We start from the raw sequence: 13,646 nt of genomic DNA on the forward strand, positions 1-13,646 counted from the left end.
CTTCGTACATGGATGCTTTTACATGTGCTGGGTAGAATCGTTCTCGTAGTCGTGTTTTGAGGTCTTCCCAATTGAATCCTGGTTCTTGTTGGTAAGCGGGACCCTCGTGGATCCACCAAAGATCGGCCTCGTGTCCGAAGTAGAATGAGGCTATCTCCACGCGACGTTTTTCTGGGCATTCCACTAACCCGAGAATTTTGTCGAGGGTCCGGATCCATTCCTCCAGGATCACGGGGTCCTCTTCTCCTGAGAACGTGGGTGGTCGATGATTTGAAACTTGTCGGGTGACGTCTGAGTTCGTGTTTGATGGAGGAGGCGGGGGCCTGTTGTTGCGAAGAGCTACGTCGCTTAGTGCCTGGGCGACTTGCGTTAGTTGTTGTAGCGTTTGGGTCAAGGGGTCGTGAGTGGCGGGTTCTGGAGTCCTTGATTGTCTTCTGTTTGGCGCCATGCTGTCGTCTTTCTGGGTCAATGTTTATAGGAATGTCAAGTTAGAGCTTGGTGCTCTTCTCTCGATGCGATAAGCGGGGGGGAAAAGTTCTCTTTAGATGGGGGGGGGGGGGATAAAGTGAAGGGAGTTTTTTTGTAGGTCTCACAATCTCACTGCGCGTCCTAGGATTCCCGAATCCTATGTCCCTAGGTAGCTAAAGTTCAAGTCTATGTCCTAAGGTCTGTCTTAACAGTCTTATCCTAGGGTCAAACTTAGGCTCTGATACCAACTGTAACACCCCAGATTTTTAAGACTTTTAAAACTTATATAATAAAGATAGAATCTCATTAAATCCCAAAATACGATACAAAGAGTACGGGGTGTTATGCCACACCTGAGCTAGAGAACTCGGATGCACAGGCTAAATTCTAGAACCTCAATCAGTATCAATACTAAATCATGGCACGCAGGCCGAAAGGGAAAACTATCTAAGCTACGCCCCAAGCTTCTAGCGCGCTCCAGTGATCTACTCGTCTGTGCTGGTAACCCACTCCAACGTGTTGAAATACAATACATACATACATATATATATATATATATATATATATATATATATATATATATATATATATATATACGAAAACCATTTTGAAGCATGAAGATATATCCTACGAGACTCTAGCTTTTGAAACAGGGATAGACTCGGCAGATAGAGCTAAGCACAGACAACAGTTATACCAAGCATATACAGCTTACAACAGGCAAGACAGGTAACGATAAGCACAATTAATAATCATAACCCAACATATACGATTCTCAGTATAGATCCCATAGTCACATCCCCAAGACACTCGTAACAACTACTCATCCATATTTCATCACATAGCACACTTTGTTGGCGCCACAGGACCAATCGCATGCCCATACATGAGGGTCAGCGCATATAGCTCTAACACGGCCCCGCAGCACCCTGCCCCGTATCGCAACACGGAGGGGTCGATCGCAACCGACCGATGAACCGCAGCTCATCATAGTTTGATCACAACCAAACAGTGGACCGCAGCCCAAGAGTATGTCATCTGACCGCAGCCAGGAAAATGAACCGCAGCTCATGTAGAAACGTTTGATCGCAACCAAACGGTGGACCGCAGCCCAAGAGTGTAAATCTGACCGCAGCCAGCTTCTGAACCGCAGCTCAGGAACGACCAATCCGATCGCAACCGAATTGTGGTATCATGCACACATAACACATAGCAAGCACATGCAACCCACATTAACACATTGGGAAGGGGGAGAAAACGTATAACAAAACCTATGCGTGATCCTTCACATACTAAGAATAATCCTAAGGGGTTCATACTTCTTTCACCTAGGTCAACGGGATACCAATTCAACTAGCATGCAATATATAAGACTCATACAACCTACGAACGGTACCCGAAATATCAAACTAGACATAGGCACGATAGACGGAGTCCGTTGGGACACCACGGGGGTCGGGGGAACATCAAACGGGGAAGCCAAAATCCCAAGGTGGGGTACAAACCAGCGGGTAGCCGGTGGGTGAGGGGTCACCCGCCGGCTGCCCGCCGGCGGCACTGTTCTGGGCAGCGGGTGCCCGGCGGGCAACTGCCCGCCCGCCGGGGAGACCTCCTTTGGACGTGGGTAGGTGGCGGGTCCCCTACCCCCACCTACCCCCCACTGACTCTTTTTCACCAAAAATGCCCCGGGAACCTTTGTGGAACCCGAAACCATGCTTAGACGCTTTCAAACGCAATTGATAACACACGTAGACAATTAACGGATCAAAATCAAGAAACATATGGCACATAACCTATCATGCTTTTCTAAACATAATCAACACCCAATCATGCGCATTCCCACCCAATATACCAAGAATAATACCATACGAATTCCACGATATAACCTAGGGTTCTAATTATTTTTAAATCAACATGAACATCAAGGACACCATATAATCATCAAGAACGTCATATAATCATCAAGAACACCATAATTATCTAGAACCTCTCATCATCAAGACCACCCATGGAATCATCCCACCAATCATCAATAATAATATCACAAATCATCAATACACAATAATATGGGGAAATCCTAAGAGGGGAATCATAGCTATGAAAATAGGTTTTGTTGAGACATGGGTTACCTTTTAGCCTTAATTAATTCCTTGGCTATGAAGGGTCTTTCTTGAAGCTTTCTTCTTTCTTGATTTCTCCTAGGGGAATTCTTGGAACTTCTTGTGTGGTGAGGGATTATTGTGGTGGGGAGGGTTCTAGGTGCCTTTTAAGTCCCCTATTTATATATTTAGGAGTCCTAATTAGGAACTAATATTATAGGCTTGCTAATTCTATTCCTTTTAGGGCTAGGGGTTGGGTTTTAGGGGTGAGGGCCCACGGACCATGGTTGGCCTTTTCCCTAATCAATTATTGTAATTTAATTCTTTCTTTGGATAATTGGTTAAATGATTAATTGGTTTTAGGGGTCGTAACACGGGGTGTTACACTCTCTTTTACCGTTTGGCCCCCGTAGGACCACTTTTTGCTCCCCGCATAGGATCTGTGCTTGGAATTTCCCCAGCCAGTCCATGCCCAAGATTACTTGTACCCCATCTAGTTGGAACTGTATTAGGTTGCTGGGAAATTCCACTCCTTGGATGGTGATCATTACGTTCTCGTACATGCGGTCGCACTTTATGATTTCGCCAGAGGCCACCTTGACCTGGAGTCGGACCTTGGTGTTGGTGTTAAGGCCGAGTTGAGTGGCAAACTCGGCTGCTATAAACGAGTTGGTAGCCCCTGAATCAAATAGTATAGTGGCGGGGGTGGCGTGTACTAGGAAGGTTCCGGAGACTATGTTGCTGTCTCCGATCCTGGCCTTGCTTAGGGTAAGGATCCTTCCTTGAGTGGTCGGCGTTGTGACCTTGTGAGGTGAGACGGTCCTGAGATTCTTAGGCCCTCTGGTGGGATTTGGGTGATTCCCCTCAGGTTTCCTTTTGTACCCCAGGTGTGTCTCCCGGGGTAGGTTTGTTACTTGTTGTAGTTGGGATGCCTTGGCATAGGCTTCCCCGAGGGTTCTTGGTTCTCGTGTGGCCAAGGCTTTCTGATGCTCGGGATCAAGGCCCGCTATGAACTTTTTGACCCTAATCATCTCGGTGGGTACTAGTTCGGGGGTGAGGCGAGCCAGTCTGCGGAATTGCTGGTAGTATTCCGTGACTGGGGTTGCCCCTTGTTTCAGGTGGAGGAACTCTTCGTATACGGTGGCTTTTAGATGGTTGGGATAGAATTGTTCTCGTAGCCGTGTTTTTAAGGTTTCCCAGTTGAATCCGGGGTCCTGTTCGCATGTTGGTCCCTCGTGAGCCCACCAGGTGTCGGTCTCGTGTCTGAAGTAGAAGGAGGCTATTCTTACTTGGTGGCTTTCGGGGCATTTAGTTGCCTTGAATATCTTGTCAAAAGTCCCGATCCACTCCTCGAGGTTCGTGGGGTCTTCGTCCCCCGAGAAGGTGGGTGGTTGGTGTGCCGAGACTTGGTGGTGGATCTCCAAGTTCTCGTTTGTTGGTAAAGGCTTGGGAACGGTAGTACTTAGTGCCTGGGCAATTTGGGCCAGGCATTGCAGATTCTGAGTCAGGAATTCCTGGGTGGGGAGTTTCGGTGTTCTTACCTGTCTTCTTTTCGGTGCCATCCTGGTGTTCATAGGTCGATGTTATTTTGCGTCCTTACCTCGATGCAATAAGTGAAGGGGGTGTTTCTTTAAGTTAGAGAGGGATAAAGTGAGGGGAGGTTATGTATAGGTTTCACAATCTCACCGCGCGTCCTAAGATTCCTAAATCCTATGTTCCTAAGTACCTAGAGTTCAAGCTTAATGTCCTAAGGTCTGATCTTAAGAGTCTTATCCTAGGGTCAACTTAGGCTCTGATACCAACTGTAACACCCCGAAAATTTTAAACTTTTGAAGCTTATATAATGAAGGTAAGTTCTCATTAAATCCCAAAACATAATATAAATTGTACAGGGTGCTATGCCACACCTGAGCCAGAGAACTCAGGGGCACAGGCTAACTAACTAATATCCTCAACAATGTAAACGCATAAGCATGGCACGCAGGCCGAAAGGGAAACTATCTACTTCTACGCTCCAAGATTCTAACGCGCTCCAGTGTCTACTCCTCTGTGCCTGAAAGCCAAATATATCTGTTCAACGAGAGATGCTGGTAACCCACTCCAACGCGTTGAAATACAATACATATAGATATATACATAGATATACGAAAAACCATTTCGAAGCATGAAGATATATCCTAGGAGACTCTAGCTTTCAAAACAGGGAATAGACTCGACAGATAGGGATAAGCACAACCACCAGTCATAACCAAGCATGCACAATTCACAGGTATAGGGAACATATACGACAGATAGAGATAAGCACAGCCAATAGTCATAATCAAGCATATACAGTTTACTAGCATGTATCCTATGGTCACGTTTTCATAACAATCATAACATCAAACCATCCCTATCTCAACACATAGCACACTTTGTTGGCGCCACAGGACCAATCGCATGCCCATACATGAGGGTCAGCGCATATAGCTCTGACACGGCCCCGCAGCACCCTGTCCCGTATCGCAACACGGAGGGGTCGATCGCAACCGACCGATGAACCGCATCTCATCATAGTTTAATCGCAACCAAACAGTGGACCGCAGCCCAAGAGTAGTCATCTGACCGCAGCCAGGAATATGAACCGCAGCTCATGTAAAACGTTTGATCGCAACCAAACGGTGGACCGCAGCCCAAGAGTGTAAATCTTACCGCAGCCAGCTTCTGAACCGCAGCTCAGGAATAACCAATTCGATCGCAACTGAATTGGGGTATCATGCAGACATAACACATAGCAAGCACATGCAGTGGCGAGCTGTCATAGGCTCCCAAATTAAAACCTTACAAACGTAGTAGCGGGAGTAAGGATCGATCCCACGAGGAGTAACTAGTTTAACTTTTGTGCTCAAATTAAAGGTAGGGGGGTTTGGAATATGACGAGAATAAAGATAAAATTAAAGAGAATTTAAATAAACAAGTAATTTAACTGAACGAATAAAGCAAAGAAAGTAATATTTTGAAAGTGCTTATAATAGAAAACATTGGTTAGTAAAGATCCACCACCGGAATTTAACACTGATCATTGATTAATAAAGTAATTAATATGCAATTGAATATTTGTCGTGAAGTTATTTCATTTCCGTTTTCCCTTAGTTGTAGGTAACTAAAGCACACGCGGTTTAATTACCCCTAACTACTAAATAACCTAAGACAAGCGCTATAGATTTAATTTAATAGCAGCAATAAGAGCTAGGAAAACCGACAAACTAAATAACACAAGCACAAGCAGTTGCATTTAATTTAGGAAAATATTCTACCCGAGACCAATTATCACTAAGCCGTCAATAATTAACCTCAGTTGCTACTGAATATTAGAATAATTTGTAGCACAACATTAACTAATATAGCAAATAATTATATCAAATAAATAACTAGTAGGCCTCCCTAGCAATTAAATGACACAATTATTCAAATAACTTAGAAGAATATTTAATACTCAAATGCATAAAAATATATATAAAAATAAATAAATAACCTTACAGCGTAATGAATTCCGGGGCTTCAATTCACTAAACCAAACTAGAAGAAATTATCCACGAATGGACATTGATAACAACCTTAAAGAATATTCGAGAGGGGAATAATGAACGATTTACCATAGGAAACCTACACTATTTATACTACTTCTAAAAATAAACTCTAAAAGTCTCCACCATCTATCTCCTAATTTTCCTCCGCACGTCCGAAGACTGCCGAGAATGCCGCTTCATCTTTGACAAAATGTGCTGCACGTATGTGAGAAAAAGAAGGAAGCATGTAATTAAAGTTTGTAAGGGTATCCTTGTCTTTTCATCAAGAGTTAGTATTGTAACCTAAACCTAGAAGACTTCTTCATTTCATTCCGTACAATCCTTAGAAAATATCTCCATCTTCTCTCTAGAAAAGAAGAGTAGCTTATTCTTCAAGCCAAGTTGAGACCCTTGTCAAGATTCCAAGTTTTGCTTCCAAGATTCAACATTTCACCTATTTGGGCATCTAGGAGGGTAAGATCTAAGCTTGTATAGTCTTTTTGGTTCCATCTTAGTTTTCTTTTTCTTAAAGGTAGGATGTTTATGATCTTTTGGTTTGATCTTGAAGTGGGTTTGAGAAGTAAGCTTTGTGGGGAGCTTGTTGTGGTGTAAAGTGAAGTCTTTTGGTCTTCAAGAGGTAACCCATGCTCTACAAAACCTATTTTGCTTACCTATATGTGATTTCTTGGATTCTACTTGTGTTTTGCTATGAAATGTGAGGGTTTATGCATTTATCTTGTGATATTGCATATCTAGAGCATGTGTTTAGGGTTCCTTTGTGCCATTGCTTCGCATTTTCCATGGTTCAAGTCATTTTGTTGTATATGGTGAGATTTGGCATGTTTTGGACTTGAATTTGTGTTGGAGAAGAAAATCCCCGAAGGGATTATTTTACACAGGAACATGTACCCGCGGGCGGAACGGCGGGGAGAGCCCTACCCGCCACCCACCCGCAGGTACATGGGAATGTGGGTGGTGTACCCGCGGGCAGAACCACGGGTAGGGTCCTACCCGTGGGTCCACCTGCGGGGAACACAGTGGAGTTTGGAGTGGGATTTATTCCCCGTGATTCGTTTGTCTCGGTATTCGATCTTTTGACTTCCCGTTGTTCTTTTGTGGAACTATCTGAGCGTCTTCTTGATGTTTCGTAGGTCTAGAACTATATGGTAGGTATCCATGTAGGCTCTTTGGTGTCTTGAATCGTGCTAAGTGTTCAACATTGTGCTTCGTTGAACCAAGAGGTGTCTTGTGTGTTCCCGGGAACTATCTTGAGTTTCCCCGTTGTTAAGCATGCTAGTTTGTTGTCTTAATGCTAGCGTGTGTGTGGTTCGTACCTTCCGTGTGGTTGATGTTAACTTGTGTTATACATCGTTGTTGTCGTTGGGTGGTGACCCATTCCTTGATTGAGTATGTTTCATACCTTCGTTGTAATCCGTTGCTTGACTCGTGTAAGTTGTTGTGCGTGTGTGGCTTTACCTAGATTGCACGATTAGTGGTATGGGACGCTAGTCACCAAGGTATTGCAGCGGTCCTCGTGGTGGCCGTGACGTGATTATGGAGCTATGTTCCTTCGAGAAAGGTTCACGTGATTGGGGGATAACATGTGTTATCCGGGCATGTGTGCCATGTGTGTGTACGGTACCTCGTGTACTATGAAATTGGTGGTCTTATAGGCGGGTTGTTGGTGGGGGACGACGGTCCCGGCGGAATAAGGTTGGACTTGGCTGTACAGGGGTCCTGGAGGTAATGGTGGAAGAAGGTATAAGGTTGGGGGTAGCCATAAGGTTGGAACAGGGCATAAGGAAGGCATATCAACTCGTGATGGGTGATGTCGCGAGAGCTTGTGTAGCCATTGTGGTGAGTTCTCTTTCTTGTGACGTGTGTAGTCACAAGGGCATGTGTTGCCATGGGTGAGTTGTATTTCCTTCGTGTTGTGGTAACCTTTGTGGTTTGGGATGTGTTCCCGGTGTTATCTTTGAGAGTGATGAGTCTTGTGTTGTCTTTCGATCTTGCCTTTTAACTTATATACTTATGTATTCCATTTCGAAAATGGTTTTCTATCTTATATCTACCTATATATGATACTTAACGGTATTGGTGGGTTACCAGCATTATCGCTGACCGGGCGTCGTCCCATGTTTATCTTTGTATCTTTCAGGTGATGTTTAGACGAGCGCGATGTCTAGAGCCTGGTAGCTTAGCACCTTTATCTTGTGGTTTTTGTGGCCTGTGCGCCCAATGTAGTTAGATTGATGTTTTGGGATAGTTTTATACACTTGCAGATTGTTCGTCGTAGCGTTTACCGGGTTTGGTAGACGTGGCATAACAGCCCGTTGGATTTCTTTTTATCCAGTTTCCGTTTTTATCTTCCACTGTGCTAGTTTTGTTGTTTAATCTGCATGTGTTAGGGCTTTTATTGGGTCTTGCTTTTGGGGGGTGTTACATATAGACTATACTTTAGTGTGTAATTAACTCTCCTCTTGTACTCCTTTTTATCATAGTGAATTTGGGTTGATGTGAGTGGCCCCGCAGACGTAGGAGTGAGGCTCCGAACTGCGTGAACATTTCCTGGTGCATGTTTTCTTTTATTGCTCTCTATTTTATGTTCGTTTTATATCTGGAGTAGTATTGCAACTAATCCAGCAGCTTTATAATTGAAATAAAATTAATTAGAATCTTAGGTTGATTCTTGCATTCAAGATTCACGTGCTTTTTCAATATATATGAGGTTTCACTTGAATCAACTTCCAGTTCTCTGAGCAAGCAACACAATGTTAGGTAAATTTGACTAACCTGGCATGTACTTACAGTTGTTGGCTGTAGATGGCTTACCTTGTGCGCATGTCATAGATGCATGCTATTATAGAGGAATTGTCCCGAACTCATTTGTGCCACGGGTCTTTTCTTTAGAGTATTACATAATAAGTTATTTAAAAATATTTGTTTATGTTATTATTAATATTTAATAAAAAAAAATTTTAAAAACAAATTCGAAGTAATAAATTAAAATTTCCTATTATTTGCCTTCTTCTCAACTTTTAAAAAATTAGGAGTGGAAAGAACAGAACATTATTGCCTTCTTTAATTTTTAAAAAATAAGAGTGAAAAGAAGGTAGTGCAACTACCTTAGCTTTTTTTCAAATAGGGTTTTGAAAAGAAGGCAATTCACTAATTGCATTAGTACTTTTCAGAAATTATCTACACCGTTTTGTCTCATCTTTGTCAAATCTACACATTGGCAATGATTCAACTTTAATACTCGCATGGGCAGCTCAATTGTTCATAGAGGTGAAACTTTGGAAGAATGACCAGGGATCGAGTCTCACTAGCGGTAGTGTGGGAGCAACCTCTCAAAGTGAGGGGGTTGTGCGCAGTGAGCACGGTCTAGCCTCTGTGGTTCATGTTCAGTTGAGTTACCTCTCAAAGTGAGGGGGTTGTGCGCAGTGAGCACGGTCTAGCCTCTGTGGTTCATGTTCAGTTGAGTTACTATTTACATCCTCCTAAATGCTCTGTCCGGGTTGGGGTTCAGCCTTTTGGAAGAAAATGCTCTGTCCGGGTTGGGGTTCAGCCTTTTGGAAGAATGATTCAACTTTAATACCCGCATGGGCAGCTCAATTGATCACAGAGGTGAAACTTTGGAAGAATGATCAGGGATCGAGTCTCACCAGCGGCAGTCTGGGAGCAATCTCTCAAAGTGAGGGGGGTTACATCCCCTCCCAAATGCTCTGTGGTTCATGTTCAGTTGAGTTATCATTTACATCCTCCCAAATGTTCTGTCGGGTTAGGGTTCAGCCTTTTGGAAGAATGATTCAACTTTAATTAGATAAATGCATAAGATAAAATTAGAACGAGAAAATAACATTTGACATTAATCTTGATTGAATCGTGTTAGAATACATTTCTATGAATACGTTGAATGTGTCAATATCATTTACATTATAGGATATAATATGCGGCCTATGCCTTTTTAATTATTTTTTTTTTTTTAAAGACAGTTTTTCGGCTGCTTACTTGACCAACTCCGAATAAAATATTTCCAAATTATGGTGTTTGGAAAATACATGATAGGTGACTTGTAAGTTGTAACCACCTTTTATAATATGAAAGCATAATATAAGAAGTATTGGGAATAATTCTGGGTACGGGTGGAAATTAAATTAATTTTATGAACTATAATATATTGGTATGATCTTTTTGGAGAAGGAGACCAAGTAGTTTCTAGCTACTAAATTTAAGTTTTCCTTCATTATCATGGCAAGAAATATTTCACCGGAATTGGAACTTGGTGGCTCTTTCCCGGTGCCTTGTGTTCAAGAATTGGTCAAAGAATCACCGGAAATCATCCCTCCGATCTACCTTCGTGATGATATAGAACCTACTGCTCCAGCACAAAACCAAATTCCAGTGATTAGCATGGAAAACTTGCTGAAAGGAGATAACGAGGAGCTGAAGAAGCTGGATACTGCAAGCAAAGAGTGGGGATTTTTTCAGGTTTGTGTTGATTCTTTGTTCTGTTTTCAGTAGAATCTTGCTTTTAGAGCTCATATCAATCAAGGCAAATTATATTATGCACCGCGGTGCATAATCGATTATGCACCGCGCGTCTTTTTTTTTTAAATGAAAATTAACAGTGTTTATTTCCGTCGTTTCGCACCCTTTTGCAAAAAGTAACTCTGTTATTCAGTGTCATTTTGTATACACTGCAGTTTCAGTTGAACACAACTACAATTTCATTTCGATATAACTATAGTTTCATTCGATATTTATAGACTCAAATATGTGAAAATGTTATTTAATTTTATTTTATATACACTATAGTTTCATTAAAACACAACTACATGATCATTTTTGATATAATTACAGCTTCATTGTACAATATACACTCAAATATGTAAAATGTTATTCAGTTTCAGTTTATATACACTACAGTTTCATTTCACTATAACTACAGTATCATTTTGATATAACTGCAGTGTCGGTTTGGATATGCTGTAGTGTCAGTTGGTGTTTAATACACCAAACAAACGGACTCCGTTAACTCTAACGGCGGGCCGTTTCTTTATTTAAAGAAACGGCGTCGTTTTTGACCGCGGTGCACATGCACCGCGGTCTATAATATAACGACTGATCAATCATTCCCCAGGTAGAATTTGGTGTGGTCAATCTTTGTACAACGATAGATCTGTTGGGCAGAGGCCCATGCATGAAAGGCCACAAGTTCACCAATAGGTGGAGAAATTAAAAGATCGTTGCGCAGATGTCTGAAAGGTCATGTTTAAGCACCCTGCCTATTGAAAATGTAAGGGATATAGAGGGTGTTTGGTGATTAGATGTTAGTTGTTAGTTGTTAGCTATTAGCTCTTAGGTGATTGGATTAGTGGGTTTTGACTTTTAAGTAGTTGATAGCATTAATTGATTGTAAAAAGATGTTTGGTAAATTAGTTGTTAGCTGATGACTGATTACATGTAAAATGACTTTTTCAAAAAAGCTTATTAAAAGAAAAAATTTGCTTTGAGCAACTTTTCGAATTTTAATATTTTAGAGCAATAAATTGTTACAAAAAGCTAATTAATCAAACATTTATATTGCATGTTTAACCAAGTCAAACAGCTAAATAGCTAATAGTGATTAAATATGTCAAAATTGACTGATAAGTTAACTATGTTACCAAGCAAGGCGATAAAGAAATAAAGTTACATCTTGGTTATGAGATATAGCTTGACCAAACAAAGTTTATAGGTTTTGACATACATATTGGTAAGGGTTTGATTCTATCAAGATATTATTGAAGAATTTATTTTAATATTTGTGTGGCAGCTAATAAACCATGGGGTGAGTTCTTCCTTGATCGAAAAAGTGAAAACTGATACAAAAGATTTCTTCAATCTCCCGATGGAAGTGAAGAGGAGATTTTGGCAAGAGCCCGGAGATCTTCAAGGATTTGGACATGCTTTTGTACATTCCGAGGAGCAAAAACTTGACTGGTCCGATATGTTTTATGTCATCACTTCCCCATCTTGTTTGAGGAAATCAAATCTATTCCCAAATCTCCCTCTGCCATTCAGAGAGACAGTGGAAATTTATGCTGAAGAATTGAGAAATTTGGCCCTGACAATTATTGACAATTTGGCAAATGCTCTGGGGATTGAGCAGGAACATGTACGAGGATTGTTCGAGGAAGGGATGCAGTCTATGAGGATGAATTACTATCCACGTTGTCTCCAACCCGACAAAGTCATAGGACTGAATCCTCACTCTGATGCCACTGGGCTTACAATCCTGCTACAGCTCAACGAAATGGAAGGTCTCCAGATCAAGAAAGATGGCATGTGGGTTCCTGTTAAACCACTCCCTGATGCCTTTGTCGTCAACATTGGGGATATTATGGAGGTCATTCTTGATATTTTTCCCGCACCGACTAAGCTAAATGGTTTAGTAGGCATTATTTAGTGGATACACCAAGGTTCAAAACTTGACAACGACAGTGTGACGATTATGTCCAAAGTGAATAGATCCGCATTTGGCTTTGTCAGCTAAGTCACTTTGTTACTGTGTGACTTTGTCAAGTCGGGGCCTGGGAAGCCCTTAGTATTGGAGATTCAACTTACTGTGTGACTCTATCAGGTCGGGGTATGGGAAGCCCTTAGGGTTGGAGATTCAACTTTTTAGGAGAAGAAGAATGAAAAAGAAATAGAAAAATCAATGAAAGAACATTATGACTTGTATTAATATATTTTCTTTGATTTAATTGCAGATACTGAGTAATGGAATTTACAGAAGCGTTGAACATCGAGCAGTAGTGAACTCCGCAAAGGAAAGGCTATCAATTGCAACATTTCTGAATCCCAGACTGGATGCAGAATTGTGTCCTGCTCCTAGTTTGATCACCCCTCAAAATCCACCAAAGTTCCGGAAAGTGATACTTGCAGATTACTTAAAAGGTTTCTTTGGTCGAAGGCTCGATGGTAAATCTTATATAGATGATATGAGAATCAATATGGAATGATGTCCTGAATTTGTATAGTAATGGTTAAACTTTATGGTCCAGACATGTCTACCCAAAGCTTAAATAATATATTGGTGTTGTGGGATTTTATATATTACTTTAAATTTGGTAGAGATTTTGTTATTCTCTTGATAAGAATTATGGAGTTGTGACTATTGAAGAGTTAATCTTAAGAGTTTGATTGGGTTTTAATATTGATTAGGACAGTGTTCCGGGTCTTTATTCTCTTGATAAGAATTATTGAGTTGTAACTACTGAAGAGTTAATAATCCTACGTCTGTTTAACGGTTCGGTTCAGATCCACCTGACTAAGTCTTGCTCGTTTCGAGAGGCAGTGGAGCTGGCCCAAGGAGAATTGTCACTTGTAGGAATTGAATCCAGCCAGGTTATCCCAGGAGTTTTTCCCCACAAAGAAGTTCCTTTGCCACTTGAGATACCCTTTAAGTTATGTAAAGTCATTGCTGGAAATCTTTGATTTTCTAATCACTTAGTTTTTTCGACCACCTTAAAAAATGGTCGAAAAA

At 41.5% G+C, this 13,646-nt stretch overlaps 1 protein-coding gene across 1 annotated transcript; it reads left to right on the plus strand.

Annotated features, from left to right (window-relative positions):
- Nucleotides 1-10,228: 10,228 nt before the first annotated feature.
- LOC109173433 (protein SRG1-like) lies at nucleotides 10,229-13,214 on the plus strand. Its single transcript, XM_019322663.1, has 3 exons — nucleotides 10,229-10,606; nucleotides 11,934-12,506; nucleotides 12,871-13,214. Exons 1-3 carry the CDS (start codon nucleotides 10,367-10,369, stop codon nucleotides 13,120-13,122), a joined length of 1,065 nt encoding a protein of 354 aa, XP_019178208.1. The 5' UTR covers nucleotides 10,229-10,366; the 3' UTR covers nucleotides 13,123-13,214.
- Nucleotides 13,215-13,646: the final 432 nt, after the last annotated feature.

This window comes from Ipomoea nil, unplaced genomic scaffold (genome assembly GCF_001879475.1).
Source record: "Ipomoea nil cultivar Tokyo-kokei standard unplaced genomic scaffold, Asagao_1.1 scaffold0480, whole genome shotgun sequence".
In the NCBI taxonomy this organism is placed as follows: domain Eukaryota; kingdom Viridiplantae; phylum Streptophyta; class Magnoliopsida; order Solanales; family Convolvulaceae; genus Ipomoea; species Ipomoea nil.

Bases quoted from the DNA above. Each gene is read 5' to 3' on its own strand.
- LOC109173433 (XM_019322663.1), top strand. From the start codon at position 10,367: ATGGCAAGAAATATTTCACCGGAATTGGAACTTGGTGGCTCTTTCCCG. The intron at 10,607-11,933 runs GTTTGTGTTGAT...TTTGTGTGGCAG, and splicing joins AAGAGTGGGGATTTTTTCAG to CTAATAAACCATGGGGTGAG. The intron at 12,507-12,870 runs GTCATTCTTGAT...ATTTAATTGCAG, and splicing joins ACATTGGGGATATTATGGAG to ATACTGAGTAATGGAATTTA.